The sequence below is a fragment of the Helicoverpa armigera genome, chromosome 15, assembly GCF_030705265.1.
Source record: "Helicoverpa armigera isolate CAAS_96S chromosome 15, ASM3070526v1, whole genome shotgun sequence".
Classification (NCBI taxonomy): domain Eukaryota; kingdom Metazoa; phylum Arthropoda; class Insecta; order Lepidoptera; family Noctuidae; genus Helicoverpa; species Helicoverpa armigera.
In genome coordinates, this window is record NC_087134.1 from 4681448 (window position 1) to 4708694 (window position 27247).

At 36.7% G+C, this 27247-nt stretch overlaps 2 protein-coding genes across 4 annotated transcripts; one reads left to right on the plus strand and one right to left on the minus strand.

Annotated features, from left to right (window-relative positions):
- Nucleotides 1–773: 773 nt before the first annotated feature.
- LOC110376353 (ATP-dependent RNA helicase vasa) lies at nt 774–9720 on the plus strand. Its single transcript, XM_021334808.3, has 14 exons — nt 774–917; nt 1528–1563; nt 1771–1855; nt 2309–2440; nt 2930–3180; nt 4082–4267; nt 4358–4444; nt 4530–4667; nt 5383–5559; nt 5851–6046; nt 6183–6380; nt 6626–6756; nt 7294–7419; nt 8100–9720. Exons 2-14 carry the CDS (start codon nt 1531–1533, stop codon nt 8157–8159), a joined length of 1800 nt encoding a protein of 599 aa, XP_021190483.3. The 5' UTR covers nt 774–917; nt 1528–1530; the 3' UTR covers nt 8160–9720.
- LOC110376377 (probable peptidoglycan muropeptide transporter SLC46) lies at nt 9715–26005 on the minus strand. Of its 3 annotated transcripts, none has more exons than XM_021334842.3 (8): nt 25864–26005; nt 25592–25733; nt 22342–22602; nt 16592–16766; nt 16341–16518; nt 12424–12802; nt 11782–12022; nt 9715–11268 (listed from the first exon to the last, which is right to left on the minus strand). In XM_021334842.3, the coding sequence occupies exons 2-8, from the start codon at nt 25722–25724 to the stop codon at nt 11208–11210; spliced, it is 1428 nt and encodes a 475-aa protein (XP_021190517.3). In that variant the 5' UTR covers nt 25725–25733; nt 25864–26005; the 3' UTR covers nt 9715–11207. The 3 variants fall into 3 exon arrangements, with proteins under 3 accessions (XP_021190517.3, XP_021190515.3, XP_049700803.2); XM_021334840.3 differs by having other exon boundaries at nt 25592–25771; nt 25864–26001; XM_049844846.2 differs by having other exon boundaries at nt 25592–25783; nt 25864–25879.
- Between the last annotated feature and the right edge of the window lie 1242 nt (nt 26006–27247).

Consider the following 27247-nt stretch of genomic DNA (forward strand, 5'->3'; position numbering starts at 1 on the left):
CGCCTTAACATTTTATGAAGAATTTCACAGCCCCGCCAGACTTCGACTCTAAAAGCCCAACACTCCCGTATTCTCCGCATTGCATTGCCTTATTGCTATGGTCTAGCAGTCGCAAGTGCGGCTGCTGAGCACGAGGTCTCAGGTTTGATTCCTTGGTCGGGCCGAAATAGCTTTGTGGGTTTTATAAACTTTCTGGGAGTTGGTGACTGATACACCTGCCGTGCGTGTCGTGGGCTCGCAAATGTCGATTCTGTCTGCGCCTGATCTCTCTCCGGTCGCGGACGTGTTGAATTATCGTCCCATTGATTGCATCGAGCTATGAGATTGGAAAAATAATGAGTTCACCTGTGTCACCAATGAGTAAAATAATACTATAGTCTGCACAAATGCTTGTGCACTAATGTCTTGCGCAGTTGTCTGATCTCCTTACATGAGAACAGCCGCCACCGCCGTAGCCGATAATCGGCCAGGAGGACATCATCATCATTATTGTCAGGTTTTCATAAAAAAAAAACATATTTTCATGTCGACCATTCCGCCTAGTTGTATGCAACTGTGTAGATTATTATTTACTACTTTCATTGATTTATAAACTCTACATTTATATTTAGATTTATTCAAAGTATAAAAACTGATTTTATTATTGAATTCCGGTCAGACTTTTTTTTTGTTACTGCTAGAAATCAGCCTGACTTTTTTGTGATCTTGGTAAATTGTTTATGTTTTTTTTTGCAACTGCTAATACCATATTCTAAACATAGCAAATTGGCAACCCTTTATCTTTTCCGCCATTGCCATGCCATTGCTTTTGGTGGCATTTTGGCACTCATTGGCGGCTGGCTGTCTTTGTTCGTTTGTAATTGGCATTCTTAATTTTAAAATTCTACGCAACTATCGTTAAATTAAACAATTAATCGGTAAGTAAATATTTTTTCCGTGACTTACACATAAAAAACAATATTAGTTATAATCCAACAACACGTGTGTATAGTTGACAAAAGCCGGTGTCGGTTGAAGCATTTTTTTTTTTCTTACTGAATTATTAATAGATTTTTTGTAATAATTAACACCACTAATGTTTTTTTCATCTTCCTGGTTTAATATCTATCGGTTCTGAACTTCTAACTTTCTTACGGTTCGGATTTCCGCTAGGTTTTTTAAAAGTACGTAGGTACCTACTCGCCACTAAGTAGGTAGGTATTCGAAAAAACAGCACAAAAGCATGAGGGATACCTCTTTTTATGTAATTGGTTATGGTTATTCTAATTCTTAAGTAAAGAAATACGATTAAAACAAAATCCCTCCGCCACATAATCGGGAAAATTGAAAAACTGGCTGTTTTCCCGCGGTTTCACACCCGTCCCGTGGGAACCACTACTCGTGCCCGGATAAAATGTAGCCTATGGTACATGGGAATAGTGTAGCAACCCAACTGTGAAATATTTTTTCAAATCTTTTCAGTAGTTTCATAGCCTTTAGGGTAGAAATAAAAAAAACATTTCCTATATTAATGTGTTTTTGTTTCAGACAATGGATGATGACTGGGATGATGCTGGAGATGCGGTAAGTTTCCTATTGGAATCTTTTAAAACTTTCATAACCAGGTTTTGACTAGTTTGATAGAATTTCCTTTCAAAGTCTTACAAGTGATCGGTTTCTTTTGTTCTCCTCGCAGTTCATTTATTTTTCATTCATATAATAGTTGTACCCGACTTCAAATCTTTTAACTGTTCAAGTTGGTATTGAATGCCTGCTCTAATATATTTACAGGGAGTACAAACCAACAGCTACTCAACCGTTGATGAAGGACACAGTCTTTCCAGGGGAAGAGGATTCCAGTCATTCAATGATGATGGTAAGTAATCAAACTTACCATCAGTTTGCTTAAATACTAGTCTTATAATACTACTATTTGATTAAATAGTAGTTTGAAGCCTATAATTTTCTAAATTTTAATTTAAAAATTGTTAGTTTTTGTGAATTTTACTCAGATAATAAAAAAGTATTTTATTCAAGTGGAATACCTTTAACAAGTATACTGACCCAAAAAATTATAAATGAAACTTGTTGCTATCCAATTTATGTATAAGAATAACAAAGAGTTCAAAATATTATCCATGTAATCAAAACATCCTATTGGTTAAAACTGAAACAGTATAATCTTTTGTAGACACTACATAAGCATTATACCCTTGCTCATGTTTATGACACTTGAACCACTCACTCAGCCTTCAGGTATCATATTACCACTTATGCTTATACTGGCAAGAGTGTTTAGCTAACTAAGGCATGCTTATATTTTTTATAGAATTCGAAGATAAGGGCAGTAATGGGTTTGGCGAAAGGCGCGGGCGCGGCGGACGAGGGGGCGGCCGCGGGAGGGGTGGGCGCGGAGGTCGCGGCGGTGGACCCGGTAGAGAACATCGGGATTACGAAAACGGTAAGAAAAAACACTACTTACCCACATATGACTACAAAAAATACGCCTTTGCGTGTCATTCAATATCGCGACCGGAAATCACCTATTGGAATACATTATGCATTTCACTGAAAGCATGCCAACATTCCGAGACAGTTTCACAAATGTGTCAATTTGTAATTTAGAGTGATGCACTTCATAACTTATTATTTCAAAGTTTAATATTTTCTTTGCTTCAAATAAAAAATATGTCTTTTCAACTATGCATATTTTATATTGTGTAGTCAAAACATGATAAATACATACCAAAAACACAAATCTCATACATAAAGTGTGGGTAGTTACTTATTAGACAGTGCACTTTTGCAGGCTAACAACTAATTCTAGTACAATAGAATCTTAACTTGTTGGAAAGCACTTGCCTACATAACAATCTAATTAATGTATTTGAAGACAAGAAATAGGTAGTAATTGATTGGTTACTTAGTACAATGTCCCCTAAATTCTTAGGTGACGGTGAAGATAGGCGGGATCGAGGTGAGCGAGGGCGCGGTCGTGGACGCGGGGGCCGCGGTGGAGGCCGAGGTGGCGGCAGCCCCAACGGGGACGGACCTTCTCCTGAAATAGGTGAAGACGGAGAACCCAAGAAGGCCCCAGTAACATATGTACCACCGGAGCCAACTGAGGATGAACAGGAAATCTTCAGCAGCACTATTAGCTCTGGCATCAACTTCGACAAGTTTGATTGCATTGCTGTTAAAGTAAGTCAAGTTACTCATTTCATTGTTAAGTCCTTTTTATGCTTTTCAAGTTAAACTTCAACACAATGAACCCAAAAGTAAATGACCTCCATCAAATTTTTTTGTAATTAAACATTTGAAATCAGTAATTCGAATAGACAAATAAATTTACTGTAAAGTTGAATGAAAATCACTACTTAGTTGAAATGTTGCTTTGCATATAGGCGAAAACTGCTAATAGTTTTCTGTAACATAGACCTCAGTACATACTCAAATGTTTGTCACCATAATACTGAAGTAACTGAACATTCATTTTTAAATGCCTATGTCTAGCATCACATAGTTCTTTGTCTGAAATTAAAGGGCAAATTTTTATTTAAAAAGAGAAACATGAATAAACTTCCCATTGACCTTATCTTCAAGGTCAAAATCTCGTATCTCAAGTTGTGGCCTTGGATCTGGGGCCCCACCAGTATTTTAAGTTGCTCTTCAGTAACCATTAATTATATAATTTTAAACAATGTGTAAAAAGGTCAACTATTGATTTTCATTATCCTGTGGATTAAATAAACCACATAAACCAAAATTTATTAATTATTTAAATTATTATTATCAGGGAAACCACTCAACTGTAAATTATATGCCTAATATAAGCAAACCTAGAGCTGTGATTACTTTTTTTCTTTCTAAGCCAATTTTAATACTTCTTTTTTATTTGCTTCACCTTGGTCTGCTATACTATACTTTTATAAAAATTGAGTATGCTTTGGTTTTAAAGTTAGCTTTATGTGCGTGCAAAAAAAATGATAAGTTGTCTGCAAGTCCCTATCGTCATCAAATTCCAATTATATAAGTTCAGGTGTTTTGCACTCTTATCACGTTGACCATTTGGTCTAATTGTAGTACTTTAATGTCAATTCAGGTCAGTGGTGAAAACCCACCTCGTGCTATCGACAGCTTCGAGACTGCCAACCTGCGGAAATATGTGCTGGACAACATATTGAAGGCAGGCTACAGGAAGCCGACGCCTATTCAGAAACACGCCATCCCCATCATTATGGGCGGCCGAGATCTCATGGGTTGTGCCCAGACTGGCTCTGGCAAGACGGTAAACTACTCCCTTTAGAAAAATATTTGTAAGAAGCAACAGCATTTTTTACTAAGGGTCTTGTTGTGAAACCATCCTATCTTTTTCTAGGCCGCCTTTCTTCTGCCAATTATCAATACTCTCTTGCAAGATGCTCGAGAACTTATTGTTGGACCAAATGGATGTGCTCAACCACAGGTACATTAAAGTTCTCCTTATTAATCAATTATTTCTTTTTTGTATTATTTGCGATGTACTAATTATGTCTTTATTACAATTTCAGGTTGTTATTGTATCACCTACTCGTGAACTGACATTACAAATATTCAATGAAGCAAGAAAGTTTTCATATGGATCCGTTTTGAAGATAGCCGTCGCTTACGGAGGGACAGCTGTGCGCCATCAAGGCGATAATATTTCTGTAAGTATAAATATTGGCAAAAGAAGTATGGATAAAAAATACAATGAAAATAAATTATTTTCCACATAATTCCATCAATAAACATTTAAAAAATCAATATTTTGGTCCTGGTTGTACTTTGAAGCTTATTTTCAATGTATTTTATTTTTACAGCTAACAGATTGTGGTAAATTGGTTTTGTTACATTATAGCTTTACATTATATTCATGAACCTAATGCTAGTTCCCATTTGCTACTCCACCATAAACCCTCGCTCGTGAGTTTAGTACAGTTTGATATTGCAATAACAGCAGGTGTATGATATTATTATGATTATAATATTTGTGTCTGTGTTTATTGTCATGGTACCACTCTGCCGTCATGAGTCGAATGTATATCGTTGAAAATACAAGCGCAGTTTGTTCTACCACTCCTTTTCTAGCCCCCTATTAACAACTATTATTGCGATATGGAAGGCATACACGAGTTAGCTCAATTGCCTGCTATTTATATCTACCCCGGGTCTGAGAAAAAGATTGTTGCCATGTTTTACTAGCCGCTTTCCTGCGGTTTCACCCGCGTCCTTTGGGAACCACTGCCCGTACCGGGATAAAGTATAGCCTATTTTACTCACAGAAAATGTAGCTTCTAATTAGGAAATGATTTTTAAATTTTGGTCCAGTTATTTAACAAACAAAAAAACAATCGTATAATTTAATCGTATTTTGTTATACAGAGAGGGTGCCATATCTTAGTAGCAACGCCGGGTCGTCTCCATGACTTCGTAGACCGCAATCGCGTGTCTTTCGACAGCATCCGATTTGTGGTGCTCGACGAGGCGGACCGCATGCTCGATATGGGCTTCATACCAAGTGTCGAGAAAATGATGGACCATCCCACCATGGTGCCACTTGTAAGTATTGTACCGTAAACAAAATAATTTATCAGTGAGACACTATCTTGAATTCGAGATATGATAACAAGATTAAAATAATCATTCATGCATGTCATATAGAAAGCAATTTCTTTGGAAACAGATAACTGATTAAAAACATTGTAATAAAGAAAACAAATATTAGGTTTTTAATGAGTTCAAATAAACGATTTTCTTAACTAATATTTGCTATAATAGGTATCTGTGACAATTTGTTAAAGGATGAATCATTGTCCTTTAATTAAATACCCTTTTCACTGTAATCTGCAGACGGAACGACAAACGCTGATGTTTTCGGCAACATTCCCTGAAGACATCCAACACTTAGCCGGAAAGTTCCTGAACAATTACTTGTTCGTCGCCGTCGGTATCGTAGGAGGCGCTAGCACAGACGTCGAACAAATATTCCATCAAGTTTCCAAGTACGAAAAACAAACTACACTGAAGAATTTAATTGCAGAGAATGGTGGGTATCTTTACATGGACTTTGATCGCTTTCACAGATTCCTCTGCCTAGCCTTTTGCTTACTTGCGGCAAATTCGAGGGTAATTTTTTTATTTTCGGTAAAGGTTTACAAAGAATCATTTTTAACATGTTCTAGAGCGCAAGCGCATCTTAGTATTCGTGGAGACGAAGCGCAATGCGGACTACATCGCGGCCATGTTGTCTGAGCAACAAATGTTGACGTCATCGATTCACGGAGACCGCATGCAACGTGAACGTGAAGAGGCTCTCGATAACTTCAAGAGTGGAAGACATTGTATTCTTGTTGCCACTGCTGTAGCCGCTAGAGGATTAGGTAAACAATTTTATCTGAGCAATTTATTTTGATGGTCAACAGGTGCTATCTTCTGCTTTTATAAGTGTCATACTCGGTTTCTCTGGTTACCGATAAAGTGTCAGAGATATTGGTATTATTATAACCATATAATTTATCTGACAAATAAGTTCCTGATAGGGTATCGAAGTCTTCATCGGGACCCAGTGAAACTGGACACAAATATTGTTGTATGACCCTAAAATAATTTCATTTTCGCAAAACAGATATAAAGAACGTCGACATAGTCGTCAACTATGATCTGCCAAAGAGTATAGACGAGTACGTGCACAGAATCGGTAGAACCGGTCGCGTGGGCAACAGAGGCATGGCAGTATCTTTCTATGATGCTGATAAAGTAAGTAAAGATATATTGGGTGTGTCGTTCATAATCACATTAAATTAAATGCATTAATATACTGGTTAATATATGTCGACTAACACAAAGATAAAAGAAAAATACGTAAAAATAAAAAAATGATTTTTTCAAACAAAGTAAATGGAATAAAAATGTGCAAAAATTAGAACACCATATAAAAGTCAGTCATTACAAACAACTGAAATTCTCCCTTGAAAACTGACAGCTGTCAACTGATCAAAACATACGATACTCCTAACTTTATCTCTGCTTTACACATGATGTTGTAAATTATAAAAACGAAAAATGACTCCTGTGGCTAAACCACTGAATGGATTAGGTTATTTTTTTTACAATTCGCCATAGAATATCATAAAGTATATGTGATATGATTTAATGTGATTGTGAACGACACACCCGATATAACTGCATTTATATAACTCTTTTACACATTTCCGCAAACTAAACATGAAAAGTTTGTAGAAATGTGAAAATGAGTCTGCAGTATTATACTAATATTCATTACTAATTGTACAGGACATTGCACTGTTAGCCGATTTGGCGAAGATCCTGAAACAAGCTGACCAACCTGTGCCTGACTTCCTGCAAGGAGGCGGCACTGCCACATATAAGGGCAACAAATACGGTGGCAGCGACATTCGAGTAAGTAATTTTTATATTGTTGAATATGAATTGAATAGGTTTGATATATGTGTACTTTCCCACGATCAGAAAGAAATTACTTTTGTATCTGAATAAAACTCCCTTCAATTTCATCTCAGTTGCCATGCATAACAAATTCACCTTCATATTTATAAGGGTACTAATTATATCGGTAAATCATGATACCCTATTTGCGCACGCAAACAAAAGAGAGAAGAATATGTAAGTAGCTAAAATGTAAATATGCATTTAATTGCTGCAAGTGATAAATTAATACAAGCTTTTGTAGTATATAGTTGAAATTATCGTCAGATTCGTGTCATTACCAGCATGTTGATAGACACTTGTTTTCATGATACTATGATAGCATTATAATTTATTATAAGAATGATGTTAGTAGACCTGATTTTAAATAGTATATGATGCAAGTAGTTTCATTTGCAAAAGATTCTTTTTTTAAACAAGTTTTTGTTGCAAGCTTTTGCAGGCTACTATGAAACATCACACTAGTTGCACAATCTGTTGCTAGTGGTAGATCTAAGTTAAAGATAATTTTCAATATATTACTTGTATGGCATTTTCTACGCTATAGATTTTCCAAGATATTTTCGCTCATCAAAACACTTGTTTAGGACTTTATGAGGGTTCCTTCACATTATTGACAATTAATTTTTCTGCAGGACTTCAATAATGCTTCGGCTGCAGTTGAGCAAGGTGCTGAGCCCGAGGAGGAGTGGTAAAGGACTCAATGTTACTATCACTAACTCACCAATTACTCAAGTGAATGTTAGTTTGTTTTTTTTTTCGTGCAACTGGTGGTGCGTGTGTAAAGAACAGTGGTGCTTATGCGACTCCATTAAAACTTCCAAGTGAATGGTTTAAACTTTAACCGAATTTGTTCCCTGTGTTAGGAATAGAAACTCTTCTTAATTTAGAGAGCCTCATCATTATAAGACTGTATACTATTTGACAAGTATTTTAGATGTATGAATAATTTTAAGTTTGCCTTGATATGTAACTTAACATTGCATAAGTTCCATTGCTATTAACACATTCATTCATCATCTTGTTGTACTTATATTACTATTCTTCATTTCATATGGTTATCATATAGCGTTTAAGTTTGTTTTCATTATTTTTTTTAGATATTTAGTACTTGTTTTTGTTTATTGTGTACTGCTTCCATACCTAAGTTTAGGTAGCTACCAAGTTTCGAAAATATTATGAACAAAATTACCCTCAAAGTGGCAAATCTGTGATGTTATTATGTAAAGTTGCTCACTTTAAAATTTTAAATATAGTTTACAATTTGCATAGTTATATCTTAATATAGGTCTACTTTCTGTTGGTGTAACTTTGAGATTGAAACTTGCAAATAATTTGTAATTGGAGATATTGAAAAATGGAGTAACTTCTAGAATCTCATGTTGACGTACAAAGGCGTAAGAAATACTTAACTATAGTCCGCGTGGAACTAGTTGGCCGCGCCTTAGTATGTGAGATGTAGGGCGGAGGCCAGGGCACTTGCCGTCATTACTCAGTTAGTCGCAGTACTTCGTGACGGCAACTTGCGTTGACAGTTCCGGCTAGTTGATACAAAAAGCACATGAGAATGCAATAGCGAGAAGAGTTCGCCGGTAAAAAGAAAATCGAAGGAAATAATACTTAAAGTGCATGCGTTTTCTTAAAAAACGGAAAGTCGATGTGAATGCTGAACACAAACAATTTCATATGTCATTAAAATATGTCTTTGTTTTTGGTTTATTTTACTATCAATAACACTGATTAGATAGGTATAGTAAAAACTACTAAGAGTTTAATAATTGTTCTTTATTTGTTATTTTCATTTATTGAACGCGATATCTCGAGATTGGTCATCATTGTCTATTCTCATGTGCATTGCGTGCAGTAAGCAGTCCTCCCCTCACCCCTGTCGCCACCTAAGGCGCGACCAACTAGTTCCGCACAGACTAAAAATCATTGTAAAGCACAGAGTGTTTGACAACCTATTTTTGCCTAAAAACTTATTTTCTGTACAAAGACGGAACTAAAAATTTTTAGAAAGATAAACTTTATAATCTGTGATGATTATTATTATAAGTAGAATAGGTTCACACTTCATCATTCAATGCCATAATAAACATTTCAGTTCAAACATAAAAAACAGGTAAATTGAATTTCTGACAATTGTATTTCATACCTGGTACTTTCTGCCACATTTAACATAATTACATAAGTTGTGTGCAAGGGAAGTACTACTCATTAGTTGTAAGACGTTAATAATAAAAAAAGCAATAAGGAGTCATTTGTTTAATTTTATAATGTACCTCTTCACAATTAATTTTACTAACTTAAATGCGATAATAGCATGTTCAATTTTCTATAATGTTCAAATAGCACCAATATGCCAAAAATCGTTTCAACGATTTCCTGATTATTCTATCACTGGCTTTTCAAGCCGAAAATTAATTTTAAAAATATCGAGTAAACTTGAAACCAGGCGCCGTAGTTCAAAACTCGGAACTCGTTAATATTGATTGCCGGACTTGGCCTTAAATTGTGGACACCCAGTTTTAGGCTTATTAAAATTTGGGTATGAGATGATATGCCCCAATCCTACTAATATTATAAACGCGAAAGTTTGTATGTATGGATGTTTGTTACTCTTTCACGCAAAAACTACTGAATGGATTTTAATGAAACTTTACAATAATATAGCTTATACATCAGAATAACACATAGGCTACAATTTGTAAACATATTGTTCGAAATACTAAACCTGCGCAGACGAAGTCGCGGGCACCAGCTAGTATTTTATAATAACAATCCATTCCTATAATATTATATAGATAAGATTTCAATAATTGGGTGTCTTTGTATCTTCCAAGCTGCTGAACTTGACAGAAAAATAAGAAATAACCTAACAAGTATTTATCATTCCACAAAATATCAGTGTCTCCATATTCCAATAGGTACCTATATCGTTTTTATGGCAAACAAGAATTATTATATTGTGTAAATTTTCATTTAAACTCAAGAAAATAATAATTTCTAAAAGTCCATATTAAGCAGCTTCACTAGCTTCATTGAATATTAATATAAAACGTGTATGGGTGCATTAACATGCTTTTATTTTAATTCAAAAATAATAACCAACAAGTTATTGTTATTATACGACAAAATCAGCGTCTCCATAAATTTGTGTTCCAATACCTAAATCGTTTTAATTACAAACAAGAATTTTATATTTTTATAAAAATGAAGAAAATACCAATTTACAAAAGTCATCACTAGCTTCATTGAATATTAATATAAAACGTGAATGGGTGCATTAACCCAAAGGCATCATGGCGATATAAAACATACATTTCTTTTAGACATTTGAATCCGTTTTCTGATCAGCTTAGAAACTTCGTTAGAAACATAGTTTTCTTTCATGTCATTGAAGTAAATAGATTATTATGATGCCTAAGTTTTAAAAATCTTTAAACATATTTTACTACCATCGGGTATAGTGAAATCTTAAATCCTACATATCACATTACTTTGATTCAAATCCAAACCTAAAAGTTATAGAAAACATTTTTACTTAACTAATACCACAGTGCAACCACGTGCTGTTCATATGTTCGTCGGTTTTCATTGATAGATATGACGTTTTCAGTCTTCTTACTTACTAAGTAACTACGGTACAGTGCCATCAAGTGATATTGCCAGCCTAATAGAGGCCTATTCCGTGTTATCTGGTACAACGTATTATTCATGACTTCAGAATATCTTAAAATATACTATGCTGAAGCCAAAGGCTGGTATGGTGATGACACATTCCACCGGTAATATTGAACCACCCTGAAAGAAATAAAATACAAAATGCGCTGTAGTATAAGTTGGAAAAACCATGTTTTGTCAGTTTTGAGAAAAATTATGTGTATAAATATAGACAAGTATTTTGGCGTCTGCAAACGCGACATTATTATTTTTATTGTGTCTGCCGTTGGAAAGGTTAAACAACCAGACTAATTAGTTAAACAGAATAGATATAATGAAATGTATGCCACAAATAAGGAACAAGTTCTATATTTTGTATGATTATTCTACTACCGATATTTTGAAGTTATCGTTATATAAGTTTACTGTGTTTCTCCACTTCGGGGTAGCGTTATTATAACTATCAAAACAACATTTATATGAAACAACTTATCCTGCAGATATCCTAAGCCAGAACTTGCTTCTTTGTTCGTGGTAAAAATGTTACCAGGACTTAAGGACATGGAACATGCGTAACAGGTTTTGTGCAAGGACATTCGTAATCTCACGAGACGAAGTTAAATTACACAATCATAAAGACATTATTATACTCACGATATGCACACGGCGCTAATAAGAGCAACTCCACTGCTGAGCATATAAATCGATCCTGGGAATGTTGTGACGGTGAACTGATACAGCGAGTTGAAGAGCAAAGGAGAGAACAACGGACACAGGCCTTCGATCGCTGACATCAACGAGAACACCTTCGCTATATCCACAACTGGCAATATTTTTGTCAAAAACGATCGGATCAAAGGCGCACTTAGACCTTTGAGCGACGATACTGAGGCTCCTGGAACGTTAAAATATGTTGTGAAGTAATTTAATAGCACAACAAACAAAAGCTTGCCAAAAAGTAAATATTTATAATGCGATTAATCACCACCTAGTTGAAAGCAAAACGTTCTTAAGTCCTCGATTCTAAAGTGGAAATTGTTGTTGATAATTACAATATGCTCGTCATCATTAGCAATTAGTAACAAAGAAATAACAAAATGCTTTGATAAGAGCTAAGCAAGCAGCATTGCATTACAGATTTAAAAGACCATAATATAAAACTTTAGGTACGATTCAGGGGATTTTATATGTAGTGCGCCTATCACATAACCGCAAAACTAATGCCAAAACCGCATACTGACGATTTATTTTGAACATTATTTGCATAAACATTTGTATTATTCGAAAACAACTTACCCAAGTACATGTGCCATGACTTCGTAGCAAACGTTCTAATAACGTATTCAACTATTGTCGATAAAAATGCTAAATTGGTTATAACCAAGTCACTTATTCTAAATAGTTTTTGTAGTATCACAATGCCTACAAAAGATCCGATGAAACCTATCACAGTACTTGAAGCTGAAAATTGCGTATACTCTTTCATTGCCCAATTAAGTTTTTTCCTCACATAGAGATATTCTAGACCTATAAGTCCGTACAGTGTAAATATGGAGAGGCAGTTAGCAACCGTTAGGAGAAGTATTTGTGCCCGGCCATTGTTTGGTCGCCTTTTGAAACATTCTCTCATCATTTCTTTGACTAATAAGAAGTCTAATACTGAAGTGATACCACCCTGCAACAAAACGTATCTTAATTAGTTTACTGCCTAATTTGGGGAAAACAAATGTTTAGAAAGTATTACTGAAGTTATCAACAATCGTCGTTCCATATTGTTTTAGGAATAACTTAGCATCATATACATGAGCACACAATTGAAGTAATCATCCCAGTTTGTCGATTCAGAGCACGCAAATTCTGGAATAGGCTATGTAAATTCTCTTATCAATATTATACCAACTTTAATATCGCCATGCAAATAAAACACATCATTATCTGAAGAGATCGACAAAGCAACAGATATTATGAGATATTAGAACGAGTCATCGTTTGATAACTTGGTGAATCAGCGGTAATGTAATCCTAATCACTAGACAACATTATCATACATTGTTTTTCAGAATAGAAGGTACATTTATGTATAAATAATATAGCAGGAATTTCAATACCTAATATGATACCTAATTTCATTGATAAGTACCTGGACAATAAATAACATTGTATAACCCACCATAAAAACGACATTGGCTGTTTCCAAGTGTCCATTTCGACCGCGCGGCCACCTCATAATTTTTGATGAAACTTTGCCAGGAATTAGTAGTAATTTGTTACTTTTCACTCCTCTTTTCCTGAATTTGTTACAAAAAAAAACCAAGCCGCTATGACAAAGAACAGTTGGCCGCTAGAACCGCCACTTGCCGTAGTCATCGCCCGTGATTACTCAGAAACTATACAATGCAGATAGACGAATGATACATCAAAAGAAAGGTCTTAATTTGTTAAATTTGTTACAAAAATAAAAAAGGTCAAAACGTAGATATACAAAAAGTTATGCAATGTTAAGTTTTCAGGTTATGAGTAGGTAAGTATATCACCGTAGGCACCAAATTAATAGAGGCTAATGTGTATAGAAAATTAGTCTTTAATTTGTTACAGCGAAAAAGAAAAAATACTAGAAAGCAGGTTCAATAATATGTTAGAGTCGATTTTAGTTGGCCGCGCGGACGGCAATATGCCTAAAATACAATTTCGTTTTTCTCGTTATTAAAAGTAGGTTTTAGCTTAATTAAAGTACTAGTCGATGGGTAACGTAACCTAGTTTGAATAAATAAAGCGAATTTAACTGCAGCATTCGTATTTTAGGAGATATTTACAAAAACACAGTGGTATGAAACTGTATGAGAGTAGGGTGTCCATGCATTTTCACATATTCGAAATTTTCGTTATTCACGTCTTATTTTTTTAGGGAGAGTGCATACTTTATAAAAATCAAAGTCACAAATAGATTAAAATTTCTTTATTTACAATCAACACAAAGGCAAACAAATCAAGTAATAAAAGACAACCAGATAAATATTAAATCTTCATAAACTAACATAATATTTATAAATTCTAACAAAAAACAAAATATGTGACACAGAATGTAGACATATTTTCTTAGAGGTACTTATTTCAATTTTAAAAGAATTGTCGTCGTAACAAAAATACTTATTGTTATTTAAAAAATGACATTTATAGTGGCCTATTTTTGTGCCTGGTATAAATTCTATAGTACCAACTAAGAAATAATAATTATCCTTAATGCTAAGAGTAATCGGCAATTCAGTGAGTAAAACTGAGTCTGCAGCTCAGCTTAAATCAAATGTTATGATCTCGCCTAGCTTAAGTTCACCTTTCAACTCTGTGTCACATTTTTGACACATTGTGTTAACACAAAGGCAAACAATTGATTTGTTTGCCTTTGTGTTGATTGTAAATAAAGAAATTTTAATCTATTTGTGACTTTGATTTTTATAAAGTATGCACTCTCCCTAAAAAAATAAGACGTGAATAACGAAAATTTCGAATATGTGAAAATGCATGGACACCCTACTCTCATACAGTTTCATACCACTGTGTTTTTGTAAATATCTCCTAAAATACGAATGCTGCAGTTAAATTCGCTTTATTTATTCAAACTAGGTTACGTTACCCATCGACTAGTACTTTAATTAAGCTAAAACCTACTTTTAATAACGAGAAAAACGAAATTGTATTTTAGGCATATTGCCGTCCGCGCGGCCAACTAAAATCGACTCTAACATATTATTGCTTTCTAGTATTTTTTTGTCTTTTTTCGCTGTAACAAATTAAAGACTAATTTTCTATACACATTAGCCTCTATTAATTTGGTGCCTACGGTGATATACTTACCTACTCATAACCTGAAAACTTAACATTGCATAACTTTTGTATATCTACGTTTTGACCTTTTTATTTTGTAACAAATTTAACAAATTAAGACCTTTCTTTTGATGTATCATTCGTCTATCTGCATTGTATAGTTTCTGAGTAATCACGGGCGATGACTACGGCAAGTGGCGGTTCTAGCGGCCAACTGTTCTTTGTCATAGCGGCTTGGTTTTTTTTGTAACAAATTCAGGAAAAGAGGAGTGAAAAGTAACAAATTACTACTAATTCCTGGCAAAGTTTCATCAAAAATTATGAGGTGGCCGCGCGGTCGAAATGGACACGTTTCCAATAACCATGAACTTGTTACGTAGGTACCCTAAACATTCTAGACCGTAACTGGTTTCAACAACAAAACATTTAATCTGTTTCGTTTTACCATCTCGCACAAATCTTGCATGCATCGCTTTGCAGACTGCAGAAAAATCCTCACATACATAATATGCATTCTTACCAAGTGATTCTAATTCAAGGTTACCTTGATCTTACATAGCATACAAGATACCTCGTCTGCCAATCGGTACCTACGTAATTATTGATCAGTATCGCGAATATTGAACCGTGCAGCGCCCCAATGTTACACCGAATATCTTCTGTTGTATTGTATCCGCTATGGGGCATATCCCGTGTCATGTTTCCTCTAGTAACACTTGACCGCTTTGGTGTAGATACAAAGGTTAGTTTTTACGCCAAAGCGATTACAGGTGACCTCCAAACTATAATACCTATATTTCATTGTAACATGGCGGCCGAAATGTAAACAACGCCACATTTTGATTAATTTAGGCACCCTATTCTTTAACTAAAAGACCCTAAATGATGAAACTGGTTGAAGTTTTATAAGAACCTAAACTAGAACAATGCAAATAAAAATATAAATCGCAACTGGCAGGTACCTGGTTTCTGAGGCAGAAAACAAAAATGTCACCACGCTATATCGCGTGTCATTAGCTGAGTCAATGCTTGCAATTTTTTTTTACCTTGACTGATTGTCGCAGTTGTTTTTATTTATAAAGATTGTTTACGGTAAAGTTCTGAGTGGTTAACTGACTGATTTCTAATGCCATCTTTTTCTGTAGGATACTTATAGGTAGATATATTGCACATGCCAAGGAAACTCGGGTGTGAAGATAGACCATAGTTTTATCAACCAGTTTAAAAATGCGGAGTGAAAACGATGTGCCCTTGTCGTCTTCTTTATCTTTAGCAACTTGCAAATAAAGAATGCGCTGTCGGGCATCTTCCCGTATGAACAATAATGAGCATGCTACACTACAGCAAAATATTGTTCATTCACTCGGTTAATAATTAGGTGAAAAACTTACCTGTATTGCTCCATTTAATGATTCCCTCAAACAAACATTCGAAAATACGTATGCTACAACGTTCAACGCTGCAGATATCAACAGAAGATACACATTTCCAACCATTCTTAGGACATAAGGACTTAATAAACCACCCACAACACTGCCTAGTCCCACAGTAGCTTCCATGAGGGTCATCCTGTGAAACAAAGATATAATAATTATTTTATTCCAATACTTTATATAAAACTCATAATTAATTAAAATATTACCTCAGAGATCTATTCTCAGCCGTCGTGATGTCACTCATATAACAAAATGCCCCAGTAAAAAATATTGTGAATCCCCCACTGAGGGAATAAGGTATGACTGTCAAAATGAACCACCAGGGTCCCAAATTGTCCATCATACTGTAGACCACGAACATTCCAGAAGAAAATGTTATACCTAAAAAATATAATCAGTTTGCAATGTGCCCAGTCTCTTCAGGTGTCCTATCCTATTATAAATTTTAATTTTTATATTTATAAAACCACAGTGGCAATTATAGCTTATTAATTATTTATGTATTTTTATTTATTGTTCCAAATTATTTCCCTGTTTTGTAAATCAAAGTTAGATTCAAGTTTTTAATTTTAAATTATTTAAATAATAACAAGAATCATGAATCCGGATTTTAGAAACGTTTAATTTTGCAAATATTGTAATTAGGTATTTAGAAAATATAATCAAGCTGCAATCGTGTGCTCAGTCACTTCAGGTGACCTATCCTGAATTATAATAAATTTTAATTTTTATAAAACCGAAGTGGCAAATTATTACGGTTTATTAATTATTAATAAATTGTTATTATTTATTCCAATATTATTTCCTTGTTCTGTAAAGCAAAATTAGATTCAAATTTTGAATTATTTAAATAATAACAAGAATTAAATCATGAATCCTGATTTTAGAAACGTTTAGTTTTGCACATATTGTAATTAGGTATTTAGGTCAGATAGCAAAATCGACAGCTGGCAGTCATTACAGTTGGAACTATACCTACATCCATTAAACAATTACAGTTTATTTACGCAGAACAATGGAATTAATTAAATTACAATTTGTTCATAATTGTTTTTAGTTCAATGTTTCCCAGTTTAAATTTTCTTGTGTATTTCGGTTTATAAACGTCTATAATTAGAATGAGTGTTGTTTTTATTTAGATACTTAAATAACATTTCAGATTAGTAAGAAAGGAGTTTTTTTTTATAATAAATAGAAACTACAATATTTCGGTACCTACTTAAAGGTTTTTTTGTAATTATACCTAAGTCAACATTAGATATGACTTTATGAGGCGTTATATTTATCATTAGTATATATAGGTACTATACCTAATGTGTAAAATAAGTAATTTTTGATGTCTTTGAATTCATAATTCTAATTCCTAAAATGTTTACAATTAAACGCGTCTCTATATATATAGGTATACCATTATAATATTTTGCGATCGTTGCAAATGTTTAACGTCATTATTCGAATAAGATTACAAGGTCATCAAGTTAGTCGTGTCTAGATCTAGAACTTAATTATTCAAGCGCAAAAAATCTAGGTACCTACTTAACTTCACTTAATATAGGTACTTTATTCAACGTCTTGCCGTGGGACGCCGGCTTAGAATTGCGCTCCCCCCAAATCATCCCGTGGGTGTCGTAAGAGGCGACTAAGGGACAAACCGGAGGTCGGGCAGCAGCGTCCTCCGCGTACTGCATACCCTCACTGCGATCGCCAACCCGCCTGCCAAGCGTGGCGATTAAAGGCAATTACCCCCCAATGAGAAGCACAGAAACCAGGCCCCCAGTCCCCGGCAGCTCCGCTATCCCTGGCGCGGGTAGCGGTCAAGGTAACGGCGGAGCAGGGGGTGCTAAGAATCTCCGGAAGAGATCCGGCTACCCACCCCCACGACGACTGGCCCTGGTAACACACAACATACGCACATTGAGGACTGACGAAAAGATCTGCGAGCTGGAAGAGGAGTTGAGCAAGTTACATTGGGACATTATAGGGTTATGCGAAGTCCGTAGAGAGGGAGAGGACACCGTAACCCTGAAGTCTGGTAACTTGCTCTACTACCGGGAGGGCGACCAAAAGTCCCAAGGTGGTGTCGGGTTTCTCGTTCACAAGTCCCTCGTAAACAACATAACAACCATCGACAGTGTGTCGAACAGGGTGATATACCTAATACTCAGAATATCCGAAAGATATTCGCTGAAGGTCATTCAGGTATACGCACCGACCTCGTCACACTCCGATGATGAGGTGGAGACTATGTATGAGGACGTAAGTAGGGCCATACATAGTTCCAAAACCCACTTCACTGTTGTTATGGGGGACTTTAACGCTAGGTTGGGCAAGAAAAGCGGTGATGAGTTGAGAGTGGGGCAATTTGGATATGGGCAACGGAACCCTAGGGGACAGAGGCTGGCTGACTTTCTGGAGAAAGAGGAACTCTTCATGATGAACTCTTTCTTCCAGAAGCCGCCTCACAGGAAATGGACCTGGTTGAGTCCCGATGGTTTCACGAGAAACGAGATAGACTTCTTCATGACCGACAAGAGACGGATATTCAGTGATGTCTCTGTGATCAACAGGGTAAAAACCGGTAGCGATCACCGAATCGTAAGAGCCTCACTGAATATCAATGTTAAACTTGAAAGGTCCAGTCTGATGAAGTCTACGCTCCGACCTACTCGGTCCCATATTCAAAACCCGGAAAGCTTTCAACTCGAGCTCTCTAATCGCTTTGCTTGCCTTGAGAACTTAGTGTCAGTGGACGAGATCAACGACGGACTAGTGGAAACTGTCCGCACGGTAGGATCTAAGTTTTTTAGACCCTGCCGTAAAAATAGACCTCAAAAACTAACCGAGCAAACCTTAAACCTCATGGCTGAACGACGCTTGCTACAGTTGCAGTCTTCCCATGATGCGAAGTCATATAGGCAGCTCAATAGACGAATATCCAAGTCCTTGCGACACGATCTGCGTCTCTTTAATACAAATCGTGTTAAAGAGACCATACAGCGAAACCAAGGCTCCAAAGTGTTCGCAAAGGACAAGTCTATTGGGCAAAGCCAGATGACTAAGCTGAAACGGGAGGATGGCAGCATAGCGTCGACCAAGGCAGAGGTTTTAGGCGAGATCGAGAGGTTCTATGGACAGTTATACACTTCGGTCGCAAAGTCCGTTGACAGCTTGGCAGGAGATCCAAGAGCCAAGCTGTCCCGACATTACACCGAAGATATCCCGGACATCAGTCTGTACGAGATTAGGATGGCCCTGAAGCAGCTTAAGAACAACAAGGCGCCGGGTGAGGACGGAATCACTTCAGAGCTTCTGAGAGCGGGTGGAACACCGGTACTTAAAGTCCTCCAGAAGCTCTTTAACTCCGTCCTGTCCGAGGGCAAAACGCCTGAAGCATGGAGCAGGGGTGTGGTGGTGTTGTTCTTCAAAAAAGGTGACAACTGCCTATTGAAGAACTACAGACCCATCACACTTCTAAGCCATGTTTATAAGCTGTTTTCAAGGGTTATCACGAACCGTCTCGAGCACAGGCTTGATGACTTCCAGCCTCCCGAACAAGCCGGTTTCCGAAGAGGCTTTAGTACCATAGACCACATCCATACGCTGCGGCAAGTTATACAGAAGACCGAGGAGTATAACTTGCCATTATGCTTAGCGTTTGTGGACTATGAGAAAGCCTTCGATTCGGTGGAAACATGGGCGGTACTTGAGTCATTCCAACGATGCCATATTGACTATCGGTACATCGAGGTGTTGAAGTGTTTGTATTATAACGCCACCATGTCGGTCCGAGTACAGGAGCATAGCACGAAGCCGATTCCATTGAGAAGAGGCGTAAGACAGGGGGACGTAATCTCCCCGAAACTGTTTACCGCCGCAATGGAAGACGCCTTCAAGCTCCTGGAATGGCAAGGACTTGGCATCAACATCAACGGCGAATACATCACTCACCTTCGGTTTGCCGACGACATCGTAGTCATGGCAAAGTCGATGGAGGAACTCAGTATGATGCTCGAGGGCCTCGACCGAGTTTCACAACGGGTGGGCCTGAAAATGAACATGGACAAGACGAAAATTATGTCAAATGTCCATGTTCAGCCCACCAGTCTCTGTTGGAAGCTCGGTACTCGAAGTTGTTGACTCATATATCTACCTAGGACAAGTAGTCCAATTAGGTAGGTCCAACTTCGAGAAAGAGGTCAACCGCCGAATCCAACTCGGCTGGGCAGCGTTCGGGAAACTACGCAATGTCTTTTCGTCCGACATACCTCAGTGCCTCAAGACGAAAGTCTTTAACCAATGTGTGTTACCAGTGATGACTTACGGCACCGAAACGTGGTCTCTCACTATCGGCCTCATCTCAAAGCTCAAAGTCGCTCAACGAGCTATGGAGAGGGCTATGCTCGGTGTTTCTCTACGTGATCGAATCCGAAACGAGGAGATCCGTAGACGAACCAAAGTGACCGATATAGCCCACCGGATTAGCAAGTTGAAGTGGCAATGGGCAGGCCATATTGCTCGCAGAGCAGATGGCAGATGGGGCCGAAAAGTGCTGGAGTGGAGACCACGGACTAGCAAGCGCAGCGTAGGACGTCCACCAACGAGGTGGACAGACGACCTTATAAAGGTCGCCGGAAGACGCTGGATGCAGGTCGCTTCCAACAGGTATCTGTGGAGATCAAAGGGGGCCTATGTTCAGCAGTGGACGTCCTATGGCTGAGATGATGATGATGATGATGATGATGATTCAACGTCTTAAAGTAAAAACCCATAACAAGAAACAAGGTTTAATAATTAAACTTTAAGGGCCTTACTACAAAAACTTTAAACCCTGTTTTACACTTGTCTAATAAAATTTTGGCTGCAAAATGAACCATATGTCAACGTCATAATTTGACATTTTTTTAGACAAGGCATAAACTGACGTTTAAAAGTTTTTGTGGTAAGACGGTAATCATCTACTGCGTCCATGAATCTTCCATCCTGTATACCACGTTTTATGCAAATAACTGTAATTCTATTCTATTCTTAAGGTTAGGTGCAAAACAATATTACTATCGACTTCCCTTTCCATTTTCCTACTATCGAGATTCAATGTTCCGAATCTGAGTAAAGTAAATAGGTGCATGAAAATCTCATCTCTACTTTCTAGCTAGATCATTATACTTACAATGTTGCCCACGATAAACATTATGCAGTTTATTTAAATTGTAGTATTGCATAAGATAATATAGGTACCTACTTTTGATACTGCGTGTTTGTAGTCAATGTTTACTGCATTACTTGCATGTCTCGTTTCTAGGCTACAAAGTTCTCTAAATGTTGATTAAGCGTTAAAGTTAAGACGCCCTGACTTTGCTGTCATATTATTTCTCCATAAAACTGATATACAACCAATAAAAAGGATTGGGTAAACTGGTTACATCTGGTGTATCAGTTACCTACATTTTAGAGAACCCTTCATAAATTCAATCCGGCAAAGCAGACACGTGAGTTTAAAAATAATCACAAATAAGTTAACGCACTACCAAAAGGGGACCGATTCATTTATGAACATAAAAAGCATTTTAAAAACCAACAGGTTTATTGTTTTTGCATGTTATGCAAATATTATTGTCTACACTAGGATGTTTCGTATACCTACCTGCTAATTTAAATTAATAAATTAGTGAATAGGTATCGTGCTAAAACTAAGCGCAGCGATTTCTGCAAAATTAGGACCCCCCGTCGACATTAAAGTGATATCTATAGTTTCCAATGAAGAAAATGATGACATGGTGTTGGTTTCTTCTGACCATTTAAAAAACTGGAGGATTTTACGTAGGACGATTTGATTGTTACAATTATTTAGGTTTTCGTTTTTTAATTATTGCCTCTGTCAATACTTTCATTTCGAAATTAATCCAAAAGGCCAGATTCAATGCCATTTCCTCGGCACAATAGTAGTTTAAGAACTTACCCAAAAGCGGCCACACAATCAGCGGTTTTCGTCCATGCGTGTCAGACCATACTCCTAGGAAGAAGGACAGAATCGCTGGCACGACCGCTTCTATGATACCCCTTACTGTTCCAACGATTGTCGCGTACTTCTGAACTTCGGCTTCTAAGCCATGTGTCTGGTTGTTTTTGTCAGGTGAGAGGAATGGCCTGCATTCGTCTTCCGTGTGGTACAAACCGTGGACGCATGTTCGATAGAGTATAATGTTGCTCATTGCCGCTCCTAAAAGTATAGTTATTTAAAAAAAGATCAGACATGAGTCGACTAAAGCAGGACTTTCATTTTATTTTTCTTAATACGTTTAGTATTGGTATCGAACCCCCTTTTAAATTCTAATCAAGAAATCGTTGTTTGTGAGTTTTACAATATCTAAAGCAGAAGCAAAACAATACCTATGATATTAGAATACAGAATATTTCGCTATCGCAAATATTGTGTGTAATAACATGAAAAGATAATAAAGCGTTGTAAATAAAGCGTGCGCCAATGTTTTGAAAAAACTATAGTGTGAGTAACGAATTAATTTGGTAATTTTATATGATTTGAGAAGATGATGTGGGTAGTTTGTAGGTAAGGTACGATACTGAAATAAGTTACTGTTAGGGCCGCCGTACACGGACTGCTCGAGCAGTTAGCGGCTGAGTGAAATACACGGACCGCTCGAGCGGTCGGCGTCGACTGCTTGAGCTGTCGGTTATTGACTGCTCGAGCTACGACCCAACTGCTCGAGCAGTCAAATGAGAAAACAGACGCCGCGAGGCCGCAAAGGGCGGGGGGGGGAGAGGGAAGACGGAGAGCTGTCGACTGCTCTAGCGCAGTCAACGGCTCGAGCAGTCGGTGTATGCCTCGCAACCGCTCGCGAGCGGTCGACGGCACGATGGAATTTCATCATGCAGTTGACGGCTTGAAGCGGTCGCGACTGCTCGAGCAGTCGTGTGTACGGCAGCGAATGAATGACTATAGTTCACTGCGCGGTCGCGGCTTTAAGCAGTCGGTCTCAACTGCTTGAAGCAGTCCGTGTACGGCGGCTCTTACAGCCTTTTTATCGCCCCAATCATTGGGGCGATAATAAAAGCTTGGGGCTTGGGGCCCAATGCACAGGCCTCCTCTCACGCGGAGAAGGATTGAGCGTAAATAACCACGCTTGCTCAATGCGGGTTGGTGATATGATATTAGACTAAAAGTCTAGCTTGGTTTTCTCGAGATGTTTTCCTTCACCTTTTTTATCAGCCATTGTTGTCTAAGACATACTTACGTTTGTAAGTATGTCTGTACTTTACATACAAACTTAGAACCAGCAAATGACCTGGAATCGAACCCACACACTCATACATGAAAGGTCGGTGCTTTACCCACCGGGTCACCACGTCTTTTTAAACACTAGGGACACCACTGAGGTAAGTACCTATTATCATTAAGGAATTTGTTCGTCGAAGACTTTGCTCGGCTTATTTCCAAGAAGAGAGAAATGCATGACATGCATGCTGTGCAAAAGAGCGAGAGATGCGAAGAAGCCATTTGGTAATAATATTTTACCCACAATTCAAAAGTTGGTTCTTCTGGTTTATTACACATTGACGAATGGGTAATAAACCAGAAGGAATTTAATAATGAAACACTATGGCGCCAAAATTGAACTCGCGAATATTTTGAAAAATTATACTGATTTAACTACAGCTATTGAACACGACTACTTATACTGTTTTTTCCGCATAACAGCAGACTGTATCCTTCCTTAGCCCTACGTGTTGTACCTTTAATTTGAAAGTAATCAATCAGATTAATATTTTTTTAAACTACTTTTGTAGTTTAGTCGAATGTTACGCATACCACGCTAGAAGTATGACTAGTATACACGTATACGCGGCGCACGCACATGCGAATTAATGTCAGGGCTATCCATGGTCTTATTGGGTACTTAAAACTGTTATATACGATGTTTAAAGGCCTCAGAAGAAGTTTGCAACTACGAACTACTACAGATGTTTCTTAAAAGATAAATATAGTTTTAAAATAAATGAAACTGATTAATGAAAGAAGGGTTATAAAAAGTTTTCAAAAAACTACTGAAATTAGTTTTTAACATCATACCAATATGAGTCATTCTGCATATTCATAAGGTTTATATCTGAAAAAGGGGATTTTTTTTAGTTCACCAAAATATTATCTTTTGAGTGACATTATATTATAATAAGCTAGACTATCCAAAATTATATTATTACAAAATAAAGTATGCTTGGACCTCTTTTATAATCTTATAGTAGGTACAATGATATTGATAAGATTTAGTAGACACCTGCATGTATGAACAATATACCATTTGATATTTTTATATAACATACATGACTAGAATTATGGCTTAAAGAATGTAAGAGCTAGACAGCTGTACTTTATTACCATTGTTAAGCTTAACACACAATTAGTAAAAATTACCAGATAACAGTATATCAGTTTACATTGTATTCAGACATGCAAATTAAATAGATAGTATAAAGACAAACAGATGGGTACTGGGTACTATGATGATTGCTTTTATAAATTCTTGTCTATTTGTTAATTATAACCAATATTTTGATGTGTTATTTATATAAATTTTTTGATGTTGATACTGAGGTGCAATCAGCTTTTTTTTTTATTTATTTATTTAGCCTGTGTTGTCCCACTGCTGGGCAAAGGCCTCCCCCATAGCTCCCTCCATCATAGCTCCATCTTTCCCTATCGGTCGCCATTTGTGGCCAGGAGCTTAGGATCAGCTTAGAATCAGGAGCCTAGGATATCTTAATTATTTTATATTTTAATTACTAGGTAATTTTAGAGTTATTATTTACCACTATTCTGTAACTGAACAAAAGGAACTGGGCATGTTACTGGAGGTAAAGGATTTATAAGAAAAAAATATTTGTGGGCAATTTGCCAAACATGATTTTCAATATATTTATTTACACTTGCTGGCAAACTGCCATTCGCAAAAAAATAGAAACTTAATGTTATTTAATAAAAATTGTTTGTCATTGAAACATATAATATGAGTCATAGTCGCATTGTTTATTTCTGCTTCCGCGTGCGATAGGTATAGCGTGAAATTAATAACAATTGCAAAATGAACATGCATACAAAGTTATATTAGTGGGAGAAATTTATTTGTAGATAGCTATATTTAGAGACCTGAGATTTCTACTCATACGCAATAGATAAATAATAGTAGACTCACCAGAGAGCGACATTGCCATCATCACAACAAACAAGGGGAACTCCATCGTAATAGCGAATTTCTTCGCCGGTAATTCACTAATTCTATTAATGTTAGGATTACTCTCAGTAAGCTGTTCCTCATCTTCGGCCATTGTGCTAAACTAAATCAAAACAACTGATAAGGTGCTGCCGAAAAGCACTGTAAATATAACTACGATTATTTTTATCAGCAATAATAAACAAATCGGCAATGAAATTTAACAGTTAGTGAGACTATACACAGTAAATTACCTTACACTACACTAGACTAAAAGGCCAACTATATTAAATTAAATTATAAATATATTGCGTAAATAACGTCTAAACTTATGTATAATCAAAATTCATTTGGTTGGATCATTCCCTTTCCCGGGGCAATGCAATTGAATATTGTGACAGCTCACGCGGCTGTCACAGCTGAGTGCTGACAGCAACCGACAAAGTCAATGTCATGCATTTCACAATGACAATTCAGATCATTGTTGCCAGAAAAAGAATTATCGAACACTGCCCACAGCAAGATTGGCGAAAAAGTTTTTCTTCATTCCCGTGTAAATCGTGAAGTTGTATATCTCTTGTGTACAAAAACATTATCTTCAATAGCTGGTACCTTCAATAATAACTCTGCACGGTCAATGAGAGGTTTTTTTTGAGCATTTAAATGTTCCAAAAACAGTGCCAGATGGCGTTTTACTGTACATGAGTGACCCTTTGCCAAGTTAAAAAAAAACGTTGCACCGAGCCCTTTGAGTCGAGACCCAAGAAATTCAGCAAATTGTTTTTAAAATCTCTCGGGACATTCGGGTAGTTGTCTGACTGATGTCTATTCTCATTTCATTCAATTTTTATTTCCCATTTTCTATATATCAGCTTAAAAAAAAGTGAATCGAAAATCCCTCGTTTGGCACAATGCGTATTATTGAGGGGCAGCCTAAGGCGCTTTCTAGACGATCAAATGACTGATTTTCTTTTTTGTTATTATTTTTCCAGCTGATGCCCAGATGGCGCTGATCTTGATTCGTTAAAACAAGGAAATGAGCGTTACTTGAGGTCCTATAATGACGGTCAAATTCTTATCTGAATGTCTGTGACAAACGAAAGCAATTTTTGCAGAAATCTGTGATTTTATGGAATTATGCCACAGATTCTTTGTTGTTCAGAGGAAGGTCTTGTTGCATTGTCTATTTTTTAGCCCTGGTATTTTGGCAAGGGCCCAGTAACGTAGTATGTACAACTCCATCTATCGTGTTAAGAACAATTTTTTTATACTCAACTAGCTTCTGCCAGCGGTTCCACCCGCATCCCGTGGGAACTACTTTCCGTACCGGGATAAAAGCCTATAGCCTTCCTCGATAAATGGGCTATCTAACACTGAAATAAATTTTCAAATCGGACCAGTAGTTCCTGAGATTAGCACGTTCAAACAAACAACCTCTTCAGCTTTATAATATAAGTATAGAAAAGAAAAAATACTATTTTTACTGCAAATATGCTATCCTCTTACTATGCTATTTTCTGCATGGAATGTTGGGATCGATTGTTGCCCACGATAACTGCATAGTTGGTTTCACTCTTACTCAGTATTTCGAAAAATATGCTACTGGTAACTATTACCTTATTACAGATACCGGCACGG

What these genes read in the sequence shown, in the direction of transcription:
- LOC110376353 (XM_021334808.3), top strand. Translation starts at nt 1,531, where the DNA reads ATGGATGATGACTGGGATGATGCTGGAGATGCG. An exon ending in CCAGTCATTCAATGATGATG is followed by an intron (nt 1,856 to 2,308) that starts GTAAGTAATCAA and finishes TATTTTTTATAG; the next exon opens with AATTCGAAGATAAGGGCAGT. An exon ending in TTGATTGCATTGCTGTTAAA is followed by an intron (nt 3,181 to 4,081) that starts GTAAGTCAAGTT and finishes ATGTCAATTCAG; the next exon opens with GTCAGTGGTGAAAACCCACC.
- LOC110376377 (XM_021334842.3), bottom strand. Translation starts at nt 25,724, where the DNA reads ATGGCCGAAGATGAGGAACAGCTTACTGAGAGTAATCCTAACATTAAT. An exon ending in GCTGAGAATAGATCTCTGAG is followed by an intron (nt 16,519 to 16,591) that starts GTAATATTTTAA and finishes TTTGTTTCACAG; the next exon opens with GATGACCCTCATGGAAGCTA. An exon ending in CATTAAATGGAGCAATACAG is followed by an intron (nt 12,803 to 16,340) that starts GTAAGTTTTTCA and finishes GTTTTGTTGCAG; the next exon opens with GGTGGTATCACTTCAGTATT.